The sequence below is a fragment of the Arachis hypogaea genome, chromosome 15 (assembly GCF_003086295.3).
Source record: "Arachis hypogaea cultivar Tifrunner chromosome 15, arahy.Tifrunner.gnm2.J5K5, whole genome shotgun sequence".
Lineage (NCBI taxonomy): Eukaryota > Viridiplantae > Streptophyta > Magnoliopsida > Fabales > Fabaceae > Arachis > Arachis hypogaea.
The window spans coordinates 157,058,860-157,073,201 of NC_092050.1; the positions used below are offsets into that span (position 1 = coordinate 157,058,860).

A 14,342-nucleotide genomic window follows, 5' to 3' on the forward strand; every position below is an offset into this window, starting at 1 on the left:
TATGAATTCTCACTTTGGCTATGAGTGTGATTACAACTATGTTGTAGGAAATGGGAACTTCAATGAAGATGTGCATCAAAGATGGGATAACCAAAGGTGGGAGGAGCCATATGCATATGATCAATCCTCTTGGCAACAACCTCCACCAATGCACTATGAAGAAGAGTCATTCTATGATACATACCAATCCAATGGTTGTGGTGAATCCCCTTGTGACTTTCAAGAACCACCACCATACACCTATGAGCCATATCCTCAACATAGCCATCAACCATACTCGCAAGCCACCTTTCACCAACCATCTTCATATGACCCTAATCTATATCCATCCTACCAACAACCATATGAGCCATATGAACCACATATAGAGCCACCACCATTCCAACATCAACATTTTCAAGAACCACCCCCTCCATATTATTACCAAGATGAACCACCTCCGATACATGAAAATTTTCAACCACAAGATGAATACTACTTACCACCACAACTCTACCAAGAAGAACCACCTTCCAACTATGATACCTTTCCCCCAATCAATGAACCCTCTCTTCCACCATCATTTCCCGATGAAGCCTCTATACTAGAATTAAGGGATCTTGAATCTCATATCTTAAGGCAACACGAGGAGGATGAAAAGAAATTTGAGGAGTTAAGAGAAAAAATGGCTATCATGGTAGAAGTCATTGGCAACATAGTTTCATCCCGCCTAAGCCTATGCGATCAAGGCACTTCCATTGTGGAATGTGGAGAAGCAACCAAAGAGCTTAGTGAGGGAGTGAACTTGAAGCTCCAAGGTGAAGAAGAGGAGTTAAAGCAAGAAATGCAAGAAGAGGAGGAGGTAGAGATTATTGAAGAAGAGGAAGAAGTGGTTGAAGACTTAGGAGATGCGGAACCACCTTGGGAGTCTAGGATTGAAGAAAATCCCTCCAAGATGATTGAATTTGATGCTAAGGAGGAATGTGCACAACCCCCAAGGCATATCCCTTATGAAGAATCGGATGGGATAGAGCAAGAATTGAGTTTCCTTGGTGATGAAGATCAAGCATCAAGTCTTAGTGGTGAAGAATCCTTTGAGCATGAAGAACCTTCTCCCAAGGAGATGGAAAGCAATGTGGAGGTAAATCTCTCTTGTCCTCCCATTTATGATTTGAGTAAGGGAAAAGAGCTAGATAAAATTGTTGAACAAAGGATTGAGATTAAGAGATCTTGTGGAAAGGTGGAAGTCCTTAGAAAAAAGAGGATGGCAATTGAATACGCCTTGTCAAGACCCTTGGAATCACCTTTGCCTAGGTTGCCATCTACACCTTCATTTGAGTGGGTGAAACTTATTTCTATTAGCTTTATTATCCCACTTGAATATGGTTTGCTTGAAACGGATGGCCAACTTAGGATGCTTTGTGGGATGAAGCATAAAAGAAAGATGTTTCGTGGTTGGCGTTGTAAGTCTAGGCTCATTATGGTTGAAGCTTCAAGGAGTAAAGGTTGGACTAGTGCTCAATCGGATGGGTCTAGGAGAATAGTTTGGTGCTCCCATGAGAATTCATCTCTCTTGCCACCCGGAGGAAATCACCATGATCAACTCAAGGACGGGTGTGAAAACAAGGTGTGGGATCTCGGATCGCACAAGGAAGATCAGCTTTGGGAGCCTATGGTTTGTGAAGAACTCCATCAAAGCTTGGAGTTATTAACTTTGAATGATGAAGCACAATGGAAGTCCAAGCATTGGTGGATGTTCAAGGATGGATTCAAGCACAAGCCACCTTGATGAAGAGCTCCCCATAAGTCCAACTTAAGGACAATAAACAAAAGTGCTAGGTGGGAGACACCCACCATGGTAACATTTTTTCATTTTCCCTTTTGTACATATTGGTAAAATAGGTTTAATATCATGTTTTAATTGCTTAGTTGAGTTTATTTGGGAGTCTAGTAGGTTAAATAATGTTTTATGATGTTTTGGTAGTTGTTTGGAGGTTTGGAATGCTTGGTTTGGTGCAAAAACATAGAAAACAATTTTTGAAAAACAGAGCACCAACCCGCGCGTGTGCGCATCTGACGCGTACGCGCGCCTCAAGCATTTTCGACCATCCACGCGGACGCGCCATGTACGCGTACGCGTGGATTGAATTTTTCCCACCTCCCATACATTCACCCGAGAGTTGTGCCTGAAGTGTGCCAACTTTGTGCCCCAAGGCACGCGCACGCGCACCTTGCGCATACGCGCCGACTCTCTGCTTTGCCATGCACGCGTACACGTCGCTGCCATTTCATCAATCCACGCTTACGCGTAGATGACGCGCACGCATGGATGGCCCTGTTTCACTCACCTTCTTCTCTTCTCCTCTTTCCATTTCTTTCCGTCTTCTCTTTTCTTTCCACCCTTCAAACATCATCCAACACTAACAAATATCATGTAACACCATTTCTTTTAGTTAGTTTAATTTTCATTTAACTTTTGTTTTCCATTATAAGTGTTGGATTACTGATCTTGTTTACTGTTTACTGCTGCTGCTTATTGATAGGATGTTAGTTTAACATCATTAATTTTAATTGTAATTGTTGGATTCTTTGTTGAGGTTATATTTGGTTACTTGGTTCGGAACTTTTCATGTTTAATGCTTTTGAATACCAAGTACATGTTATATTGCCTTCATGCATCTTACCTCTTTGAATTGCATGTTTTGGCCACCATGCATTCATCATCCATTGTTAGGCAATTGTATATTATCAATGCATTTTTTTAGGATGCTTGTTCTAAGTGACCATCACCTATTTCATGCATTGAGATTGTAGAATTGTGAAATTGGATCGAAAGCTTACCTAGTGACATATTTTTGAGCTCTTCAAGCTTTGTGGACCATGCTTGCTATGTAATTGATTTTCATTTCTATCTTCTTTTTTCTAAACTCCATAGCATCCATGTGTTTCACCTCTATGTCACTTAGGTGTTGCAACAACTTCAATATGTGTCATTGTTTGATGTGTGAGCTCTCTATACCATTTTGTTCATCAAATTTACTTACACATCAATTAATGTCCATGCATTATTCAATTTCACAATTGCTTGATTTTTGCTTGAATGCTTTTATGCTTCTTCACTACTTGTTTGGTTGCCTTAACCTACAAGTCTCTTAAAGTATCTCAAGCATACTAGAATGAGTGAAGTGTATGCTTTCTTTTGTGTAAATGTGACATAGCTTTTTATACTAGCGTGTGTGTGTTCTAAACCGCGCGCAATTTTAGAACCCACACAACTATTTTTCATTATTGTCACACTAATTTACTCACTCATTTCTAGTGATTTACCTCATTCCAACAATTCACGCTTCCTTGCTTTTGTATTTTTTTTATCTTACGGTGTTTATTTTGTTTTTCATGATCGATGCACCATAAGCAAAAATGGAAGTGGAAGGAAGAACACGCAGCAACCGGTTGACCTACCAGATGAAGGTGGCAACTTGGAGAGTCGCCGCACCCCTTTGCTCATTTAGTGCACCGAGGACGGTGCAAACTTTTAAGTGTGGGGACGTCGTCCGACCACTCGGCGTTTTTGGGTGACAAGTTTCTAATCCCAACACTTTTGCATTTCATTTTAGGATTCTTAGTCGCATTTTCTTATTTTGCATATGTATATATTAAACTTAGTCAAAATCATGATATTTTCCAAGGATTTTATCTATAGGGCACCCCCAATTGATTGAAAAATTTTTTTTTAGAACTTGCTTGAATTATATATTTTGTGGATCATGTTTTTGAGCTAAGAACACAAGCATGTGAGATTTGAGCCTAATTGTGTGGCTACATCATATAGCCACTTATTTTCATTATTGTGTGCATTATTCTCTTCCTATGATTGTAATCTTTGATTTGTTTAATTCTATATGTCCATTATTTTGTGTATACATGCATTTATATGATTGAGGCCATTGTTCAAATAGCTCACTTACCCAAATAGCCTACCTTTTATCTTCCATTGTTAGCCAATTTTGAGCCTATGTTTAACCCATTTATTCTTAATTGTAGCACATTACAAGCCTAAGTGAAAAAAAATAAATATCCCTTAATTTGGATCTTTGATTAGCTTAGGCTAGTGAGAGTGTTTATCATTTGATTTTGGAAGAGTTGGGAACATTGGGTAGAGATAAAAGTGTATTTTTGTATTTGTGTTGAGAATCTTGGGAATTGGGTACATACTCATGTATTAATCATGTGTAAACCATATGCATTGATGTTCTTGTATACATTTTAGTTTGAAAAGAAAAAAAAAAGAGAAAAACAAAAAGAAAAAAAAAAAAAATATATATATATATATATAAAGAAAATATATAGAAAAGAAAAAAAAAAGAAAAGCAATAAAAAGGGGACAAAAATGCCCCAAAGTCACGGTTCAATAAAAGTCAATGCATGTGTGTGGTAATCAAAAGAGAATGCATGAGTGTGTAAAAATTGATAAGTTAAGTACTCTTTTTTATTACAAAATTTTTATTAATATTTATATAGGTTGATTTTGCATTAAATTTAATAGTCCAAATTTTATTTATAGATAAAACTCAATTTGCCAGTAAATCGAAACAGACTCGTTCGAACTATAATTCGAATTCCTCAAGCACTAATTCGAATCAGCTAGATTCTAACTCCCTATGCATAATTCGAATTAGGTTGATTCGAACTTCCTCATACATAATTCGAATCAGTCTGATTCGAACTACTAAGACTGCAAACTCCTTCACTAATTCGAGGAGGTTTGATTCGAATTACAAAGTTTTCTAGTTCGAATGGGGTTGATTCGAATTATATAGAGACATGTTTTTGGTTGATCCATGTCTTATTTTTTCAACTTAGCTTAATCATGTAAAATCTCATGGAAGCTTGAAAGAGTTTTAAATAAAACGAAAAGCTAAAATGATTTGATGATCTAATATTGAGTAATTGAATCAGATTACATAGATGAGGCAACTTTGCTATATATATATATAGCAAATTACCATAGAATTCTGTTGTTAAGAGAAAATAGAAATAACAGATTTGAAAACAAACTAGGCTCGATTATCTCTTAACAATTATATTTTGATCTTCTTAATCTTGATCTATTATATTACATACTCTATCTCTATTAAAACTGGTTTAATACTGCCATTTACCCTAATAATATGTGCAAAGTTTAATTCTAAAAATTTCATGCTATATTACTGGAAGAATGGTCAAAATAAGAATTTACATAGTTTTACATTCAATTTCTGAGAAAAAAGCAATGAATACTCAAGATGAATAATACCTGAGAACTAGGCATCTTCATGAAATTTCTAACCAGCAATTTTGTTGAAGCATACAATCAATAAGAACTTGTAGTTCATCTTTAATTTTTACTATATCTGAATTTGTAAGTTTGTGATAGAGATGTTTAATTATGTGATAGCGTTGTGTGCAGGTAATTTAGATTCTCTTAATTGTGTTAACTTTGATAAATTTTTGGCCAAGCTTAAAAAATATTAGTACATTAACTCTCTTAACTGTTGATCATTTTCTTGTCATGGTAGTGATGCAAATTTTTCGGAGAAAGAAGCAGATACGTTCAGAGTGAAAAATGGGGATGGCAACCTTTGCAGTGGACATGTTAACCGAATGTAGAAGAAAAGAAATAAATTGATAGAAAATGAGCTCAAAGAGATGCAAGAAAGATACTCTGAAATGAATCTAAAGTTTGCAGGTAGAAGGTGAAAGACAAAAGTAGCATATTAAAAAATTTATTAAAAAATTAATAATTTAAAAATAAAAAAAACTAACAAAATATTTAATTACGATATTTCTTTAAAATATTAATGAGTTATCAATTCGAATTTTATACAATATTTTTTTGCCCATTTTTGATAGCTCTTGAATATTTTTTAATAAATTTTTTAATAAATTTATTTAAATTACACTACAAAAAATATTTTATTCTATACAAAATAATTTAAAAAAATAGCTTAAAAAATATTAGGGGTAATATAAAAATTTGTAATGTTCTAATGACTTAGGTAAATACATGCATGTACTCAAATTTTAAATAAAATATTTTACATAGTCAATAATAATTTAGAAATTAAAGAAAATATTTTATTCCATACAAAACAATTAAAAAATATATTTTATTCCATATAAATTAATTAAAAAAATGGCTTAAAAGATGTTAGGAGTACTATAAAAATTTGTAAATATATGATAAAAATATATTTTCTTTAATTTTTAAATTATTATTGACTATGTAGAGTATTTTATTTAAAATTTGAGTACATGCATGTATTTACCTAAGTCACTAGAATATTAGTGAACTTTTATAGTACTCCTAATATCTTTTAAGCCATTTTTTAAAAATTATTTTGTATAGAATAAAATATTTTTTGGTGGTATAATTTAAATAAATTTATTAAAAAATATTCCTGAACTATCAATGGGTAGAAGAGTATTGTATAGAATTCGAATTGCTCACTATATAATTCGAATCAGAGTGATCCGAACTGCTCAAACATAATTTGAATCAGAGTAATTCGAACTTTCCCATGCGTAATTCGAATCAGCATAATTCAAACTACCTAACATACATACTCTCTCATAATTCTAATGGCATTGATTCGAATTATCATAGTCTTTAATTCGAATTATATTGATTCAAATTACATAGATATATGCTTTTAGTTGATCCATATCTCATTTTTCTATTTAGTTAAATCATGTAATATTTCATTCAAACTGATTTAATATCGTCATTTGTCCTAATTTTTTATAACAAATATTGTATAACACCGAAAAAATAAACCCCTTTAAGTTACGAGTAAAAAATATCAAAGAGCTAAATCGCTTTGAATTGCAGCGGATTAGTGAAGTTTGGTTTGGGAAGGCCAAAATTAGTTAAATATTCATAGGAAGTTTGGTTTGGGAAGGAAAAAATAGTAAAGTATTTATAGGATATAATAACGTTATTTTTATTTTGATAATGCAAAAAAATATGTAACGAATGAGTGGTAGGTAGATATGAGTATGCTAATTGTAATGATCAACTAATTAAAAATGGTAGATCAATAGATGGTGATCATGCTATTTAATTGATTAATTAAAAATAGTGGACATACTATTTAATTAATTATTGTAGTTATTATTTTTATTTTTTTTTATAAGATCTTAGAAGCAAAAAAATATAAATAAATATAAGTCAAATAAACTTTATGTTTTTAATTTAAAATTTAATATATCAAATCGTATAAAATTTATATTTTCGGATAGTTCTTATGTTTGAACTATTAAATCATCTGATAATTTCTATAAATTTTATACAATTTGATAGATTAAGAAAATATCTTAGATTAAATAACATGGCCACCATTTATCATTAGCAATTGATCATTGTAAATAGCATGCTCACAATCTACCATTTTAATTAATCAATTACAACATGACCACTATTTACCATTAGTAATTGATCATTGTAAATAGCATGCTCCTAATATCTACCTCTCATTTAAAATTGCATGTAAAGAAAATCAATAATAAATTAAATTCTTATTTTTGATAATGTCATCTTTTACATGCTTTATTTTGCATTACATTTTGTATAAATTTTAAAAAAAAAATGAATGACATGTTTAAAATAGGAGTGACATTATTATCTCCTGTAAATATTTTTTTTTTCTTTCCAAACCAAACTTCACGTAATTTAAACCTTTGATATTTTTTGCTAGACTAAAATTGCATGTAATTACGTGTAATTTGGTAAAACGCTAATTACATAGTTAAAAAAAAATACACACTCATGTAAAGAAATATCAATTATTGTAGTTGTATAATTTATGCGGAGAGTTGATTTAAATACATAAATTGACGCGTTAATTTTGTCTAACAATAATAAACTTTCATAGTTCTTAAATTTATTTAAATCTTTTCTAGTTAGTTTTACCGGTGCTCAAATTTTTCATGGTTAGAAATAGTGATTTACTGTATTTGCTTCTTTTTTATATTTTCTGCAGCTTATAATTTAAATGGAGGAACACAAGGAGGTTTGATCAGCATGCATTTGATATAAAGGAAATATTGTTTTAAATGTCATTTTTTTTTCCCTTATAACCTACTGCTCTTGTTGTAACTATACATCATATCTCTTTCTGTTATGAGTTATGACACATTTCTCCATTTGCAAGACAAAATTTCTGTGTTTTGGCCAGCCAACAAAAAAATGCATCTTCATGTGACAAGCATGATTATCTTGTGTGACTAAGACTACCATAGCATAATTTCATTCAAATGCAAGCCTCTGAGTGCTAACCAGGGAAGCATATTGGCCCTTCTTAGCCAATAGCTCAAAATGTGTGCCTAGTTCTGCGATCCTCCCTTCAGAACAAAGCGCAATTTGATGAGCATTTTGAACCGTGCTTAATCGATGAGCTATAACTAGTGTCGTCCTCCCTTTCATCAAATGGTTGAGAGCTTCTTGTACCAGCCGCTCGCTGACAGCATCCAGCGCACTTGTGGCCTGCAAAGCAAGGAAATAGTGTTAAGATTATCATGGCTACATGTTGCCAGGATTACTACATCATCGTTGATGGAAAGTATATAGAATTCTGACATGAATATCACCTCGTCTAGTATAAGGATTGGAGCATTCTTTAAGATAGCTCGGGCTATGGCGATTCTCTGCAATTTAGATACATGGAAGTCAAGAACCTCTGAATGTGCATGCATGAAATTTAACCGTGCATGTTCTTGCAAAGGGAAGGGTTATATATAAACTCGACGATACCTGCCTCTGTCCTCCACTCAATAGGCCTCCACGCTCACCGACAAGTGTATCATAGCCCTTTCAGGTAAATATGAGGTGACAACTTACATGCAGTTGTTTTCATGCGAAGTTGATAGTTGAGAATAGTTAAATGATAATTTACTCAAACATGTCAAATCATCTAACGGTTTTTAACTATTAACTTTACATGAAGACAACTACATGTGAGTTTTCACCAAAATATGAACAGTAAACAAACAAGTTAGTACTTTTAAGTTTTAACTTTGTAAATGCGGATATAAAACAATCTGAAAATGAAGATAAACAAACCTGTGGAAGTGAGATGATAAAGTCATGAGCATTGGCAGCTTTTGCTGCCTTAATGACATCCTCCTTAGAAACATTCTCATCTGGAAGACCATATGCAATATTTTCTCCAACCGACACCGAGAAGAGAACAGGCTCCTGTAACATTTTAGTGTTAAGTGTATCATTCATGAAGCAACATGATTCTTAGTGTCTCTTGTTTTTAGTTTTGGTTTTCATACTTGATTTACAATAGAGACAACCCGGGCCCATTCACTCTTGTCAAATGTTCTTACATCCTCTCCCGCAACCGTTATGCAACCTCTTGCTGGCTGTGCATAATAAAATACCATTTGGCACCATCAATTCTCGAAACAACGAAATAGAATGAAACTTCAACTATCAACTTATGAAACAGAAGTTAAACCTCATAAAATCTAGCCAATAGCTGCACTATGGTACTTTTGCCTGCGCCACTAGAACCTACCAGTGCAGTTACAGCTCCACAATTTAGTTTTAAATTTAACCCGCGTAAGATTTCCACATCTGGCCTTAAAGGATAAGAGAAATAGACATCTGCAGTATAAAATAGGCAAGTAAGCATAATTAAAAAGAGAAAAGGAAAAAGAAATATATTGTGTTAGTGTGATACTTAGTCGTCGTTCTGTTTATTATAAGAAGACAAGCTCACATGCATAAGTTTTGTTACATGATACATTAAAACAAACTTTAGATTGGACAGTTACTCACAGGAAAAACCAAATTAAGGAGAAAAAATTAAGATAATAAAGCTTGCACTGAAGAACATTAGCAAACATGGGTCTTGAAGCAGTTAAGCTAATCATTAGAAAAGCACAACAGAGTGGATATGAAGAATGATGCAGTAGAGATACCTTCAAGACAAACATCTCCAGACCAAGCCAAGCTAAACAAATTGCTAGATGTTTTTAGTGCCGACATGTAATGCATTTGGTTCTTCTCAGTTGAACTATTAGAGAAGAATAATTTATATTTCTCATCATCCACTGCTTTCTGTTGCCTTAGTTCTCTTTCTAAGCCATAGGCAAGAGAATCATCAACCTGAACCCCAGATAAAACAGAGTTGATCCTGTCAACGGCCGCAAAAGCTCCTCGAAGATCCCCAAAGGTATTAACCAGTCCTTGAACCTAAATGATAATATTAGACAGTCAAGTGAAGATCAAGAGATAAGATGAAATAAATAACAAGTCACAACTTAATTTCCTTACAGCAAATGTTAAAGTGAAAGTATATCCAATAAAAGATGCCATAGCTCCGACAGAGAGCTCACCCTGCGAACAGAAACTAAAGCAACTTAAAAATATTATTTTAATGGTCGAACTTGTTGCAAAAGAAACAGTGAGAGAGAAATATAAATGGAAAAACAGAAATTTTGAACAGATTAGAACTGCTTACCGCCTTAACTTTGTTCCCTCCAAGACAATATAATGAAATCAAAGAGATATAAACAGCAACCCTGGTCATAGATTCATTAAATGATTTGAAAGTACCAAGCTTTATCCCACTTGACTGGAAAGACAGAACCTGTAAAGAACTAATAATTAGAGGTGTCAAGCCTTTCACAACAAAAACCTATTCGTTCTTGAATAATCTTACCTGTTTAGCAAATGTAAACATCTGCCGCTTTTCACCACCAAAAGATCTTACCTGTAATAATTTATTTTACTGTTATCAACTGTCTATTACAAATACAAGACTTTACAAAGCACAAAGTTACTATAAATTTGAAGTATAATCCATGGAGAACTCACTGTTCGAATAGCAGAGAATGTTTCTGATACACAATCAGCTATTGATGCTTGGGCCAACCCATGTGCTTTGAAAACAGGGAATGTCGATCTCTTGTAGACAGCTTCAGAGAACTAAAAGAATCAGCAGAAGAAAACACAAATTGACAAGCAACTTGACTCAAAATTTCTACATATATAGTAATCTATTTCTAATTCAAGCTACAAGAACAAAGAAACGGGTTGAATATGCCCACACTAATAGTAATAAATCACAATACTATTAGAGTCGAACCTAGAACAACCTGGCCATTAGACTAATACATCAAGTACAATAGCAACTTACCGACTGAGACAGAAACCGTGAGCATCAGAATACCAAGAAGTGGGGCTAGCTGAGGGGATAAAGAAAAAAGAATGAATATCGTCCCAATGACCTACAAGAACAGAGAAAACAGAAGACCCAATAGCAAACGTAAGCTACAAAATGCAGACTAAAATAAGCATGAGTGTGACATAAGTAAGTAAGTAACCAAAAAAACACTGGTTAACTCTTGAAAGATAAGGAAGCAATTTATGTACTCAGACATCTAACTGTTGTAAAATAAACTCCCACTCCTCAAGAAATGAAGGAAAGTTAACCCAACAAATTGAAAAAAGACATCACACACATGCTTAAATATAGGAAATATAAAGCTCACTTCTCATTGATGTAGAGTTGCTTGCCTCAGATAATGCCCTGAAACCGCGATCCCTTGAGACATTCTCGCTCACAATATCTTTAAGGGAACCCAAATCAGATGTTAACAAACCAGTGAGTTCTCCAACCTAAAAAGAGCAAACAAAGAAAGCACAATTGTTTTGGCACCTACCAATGCTTAAATAAAAGTAAAATAAACCAAAACAATATGGGTTAGAAAAATGAGATTTTTTTATACTTGTAAAATTCTTAATACACGTAAGATATAACCGAAAGGAGTAGATTAGGGAACTCGATAGATGGGAAAGTAATGTAGTGAAATAGACAGAAGGAGAAGGACAAAGACAAGAAAATATAAAATTAAGGTAAAGGTGACAGTGCAATTATTATTGACAATGTTTATTTGGCACATTATCACAGCTCTAAGCCTAAGTATCACAAATAGCAAAGTAAAAGCACATATAAATGAATAACCCATACAAATACCTTGTATTTGTCGAAAAATTCAACCTGCATAAAAAGAAAGAACACTTAGTAACAGCAAAGCCAGAAAAACTTATAGACTCAAATTTCAAGCTACCGTGCATGTTCTAACAAACAACTCTCTTCGAGAGAAATGACATAGAAAAACAAGAAATAAAATATAAGTGGCAGAGCGAAAATTGAGAAAGATTTGACTTTACCTTTTGAATCAATATTCTGCCAAAGATCTGAGCTCTAAGAGTTGACATAACTTTCTCCCATACAGTGTTCATGTTTACAACAAAAATAACGGTTAAAAGTGGCTCCATTGCATACAGCACTCCAATTTGACTGAGCAACTTCCACAATGGCTCTGGTCTAACACCAATAAGGACTTCAAAAAACCGCCCTACAGAAAATCAATAACCCATAAGAATGTGTAATAAAAATACTTCCAACCTTCAACATTCAATCAGAAATTTCTGCAAATGCATTGCACCAGTAAAGAGGATAAAAAGTAATCAACAGCTAAAGTATATCATACTGAATAGTATAATTTTTAATACTAAAATACCATCTTATGTAGTGATTCATAATGGCTCCTAGAAAATCTTAATATTAAAAATGAAATATTTTCCATTGACACTGCATTTCATTTCATTTCAATTCTTTTCATTCACGAGTCCTAACCGGAACTAGACTGAAAAGGGAATCATTACTTTCTTCCTTGTATTAAAAATTACAATTGTGATTAAAATTATAAATTGTATCTTACAAATTGAAGCAGAACGATTGTACTGCTTTGAAATTAAGATTTTTAGTATTCCTGTTCCCTGCACACCCCAATTTGAATAATGAAGGGGAAAAAAAAGATCTTAGGGACAATAAAGAGGATAACAGCCGCTTTATTTTCCTATGAAACAGTACATAGTACATAAGAGCTGATTCTCCTTTTTCATTTTCATCGCTACGTAAGCCTTTGATTTGATCCAAGCATATTGAAAAAAATTCATTAACCTATCATCCATCCAAACACAGTACAAAAAAAAAAAAAAAACTTTATGAAAATCCCATGAAAAATGAAAAACATAAAGCTGTGAACTTTAAAGCAATTAAGCTAAAATGAAGAAAACCCAAAAGAAGTTTTAAATTACCAGAAAAAATGGGCATGGAAAGAGTGCAAGTGGAGCAAGCAATGAGAGTTGCAAGCGAAAGAATCAGCCTCAGCTTGTGCTTCATGAGAAGCATCCATAGCAACCCCCAACTTATGACCTTGGGTGGGGTGTTGGGTTTATCCTGACCCGACCCGTCAATCTTTGGACCCTGTTCAGCGAAGATTGGATCCGAGCCGGGGCCTGTGACGTAGGCACTTGGTGTGGCAGTGGTGAACTTGACATTGGAAGCAGGAGAGAAGGAGAGAGTGGGTGAGAAAGAAGAGCGAGAGAGAGATAAAGCGAGCTTCGGTTTGAGAGAAGAATGAGAACATGGAAAAGGAAGAGGACTGTGACAGAGAGAGAGCGCCATGGAATTTGGAACAAGAAGCGAAGAAGAAGAAGAAAATGTTGTCTGAAGAATTTTTAAAGACATGAAATGATGACACCTGTAATATGTATATCTAATTATCTTTTTTCGTTCTTTAAAATTTTTCTTGCATTTTTTAATATAAATATAGGATTGCTACCTGTTTATAAGAAAGAGAAATTCTCCATGCCAACAACTTTTATTATTTTTTTATTATTATTTAATTAGTATAAATATTGAATAGGTTAATTACTAATTTAATATTAAAAAAATTTAGTATTCGAAATAATGATAAATAAAATATATTGTTAATAAAACAGTTTTTAAATAATTTTAAAATAAAAATAAAAAAAATATTATATTTTTATAAATAATAAAAAAATTTATATTTAAAAAATAGCTTGTCTATTAGCTTTAAATTTTTGTAACATTTGTATAAATATTTAGAAAGTGCACAAAAAATTTAGAATAAAATTTGATTTCTAAATTTTTTTATTTTTTAAAAATATATGGTCATTCACCCGTTTGAAAAAAATTTATCAAATTTTAAGGATGAGATGATTTTATTTTTTTAATAATGATTGCAAAAATATATATATCAAAATTTAATCTTTAAAATTATTTTTTAGAATATATATTTAATATTTAATTTTTTTGTTGTGGTTTTAAATTTTTCAAGGACTTATTTATTGTTTATATTTTTTAGGATTTATTTTATCAATGATATTGATACAAATTATTACTGATAAAAAATGATAATATTTATTAGATGTATAGCATTACTAAAAAAATAAGTTTATTTAAAGTAAAAAATAAAAATATTTTAATTTAATGTTT

General features: G+C 32.7%; 1 protein-coding gene across 7 annotated transcripts; it reads right to left on the reverse strand.

The window, feature by feature from the left end:
* Window positions 1–8,024: 8,024 nt before the first annotated feature.
* Window positions 8,025–13,617, reverse strand: LOC112751712 (ABC transporter B family member 28). 7 transcript variants are annotated; one of them, XR_011872612.1, is made up of 16 exons: window positions 13,139–13,617; window positions 12,206–12,393; window positions 12,009–12,032; window positions 11,549–11,650; window positions 11,169–11,259; window positions 10,847–10,947; window positions 10,692–10,742; window positions 10,491–10,619; window positions 10,304–10,366; window positions 9,949–10,222; window positions 9,543–9,631; window positions 9,298–9,387; window positions 9,080–9,214; window positions 8,771–8,967; window positions 8,608–8,664; window positions 8,025–8,503 (listed from the first exon to the last, which is right to left on the reverse strand). XR_011872612.1 is itself a non-coding variant. In XM_025800937.3 (16 exons), the coding sequence occupies exons 1-16, from the start codon at window positions 13,569–13,571 to the stop codon at window positions 8,267–8,269; spliced, it is 2,172 nt and encodes a 723-aa protein (XP_025656722.2). In that variant the 5' UTR covers window positions 13,572–13,617; the 3' UTR covers window positions 8,025–8,266. The 7 variants fall into 7 exon arrangements, 4 of the variants coding, with proteins under 4 accessions (XP_025656722.2, XP_029148525.2, XP_025656721.2 ...); XR_011872611.1 differs by having other exon boundaries at window positions 8,775–8,967; window positions 9,483–9,631; XR_003176458.3 differs by having other exon boundaries at window positions 9,483–9,631.
* Window positions 13,618–14,342: the final 725 nt, after the last annotated feature.

Excerpts from the sequence above, each read along its gene's own strand:
- LOC112751712 (XM_025800936.3), bottom strand. The coding sequence starts at position 13,571 with ATGTCTTTAAAAATTCTTCAGACAACATTTTCTTCTTCTTCTTCGCTT. Across the intron at positions 12,033-12,205 it reads GCAGAATATTGATTCAAAAG|GTTGAATTTTTCGACAAATA; the intron begins GTAAAGTCAAAT and ends CTTTTTATGCAG. Across the intron at positions 10,367-10,490 it reads GAGGGAACAAAGTTAAGGCG|GGTGAGCTCTCTGTCGGAGC; the intron begins GTAAGCAGTTCT and ends TTCTGTTCGCAG.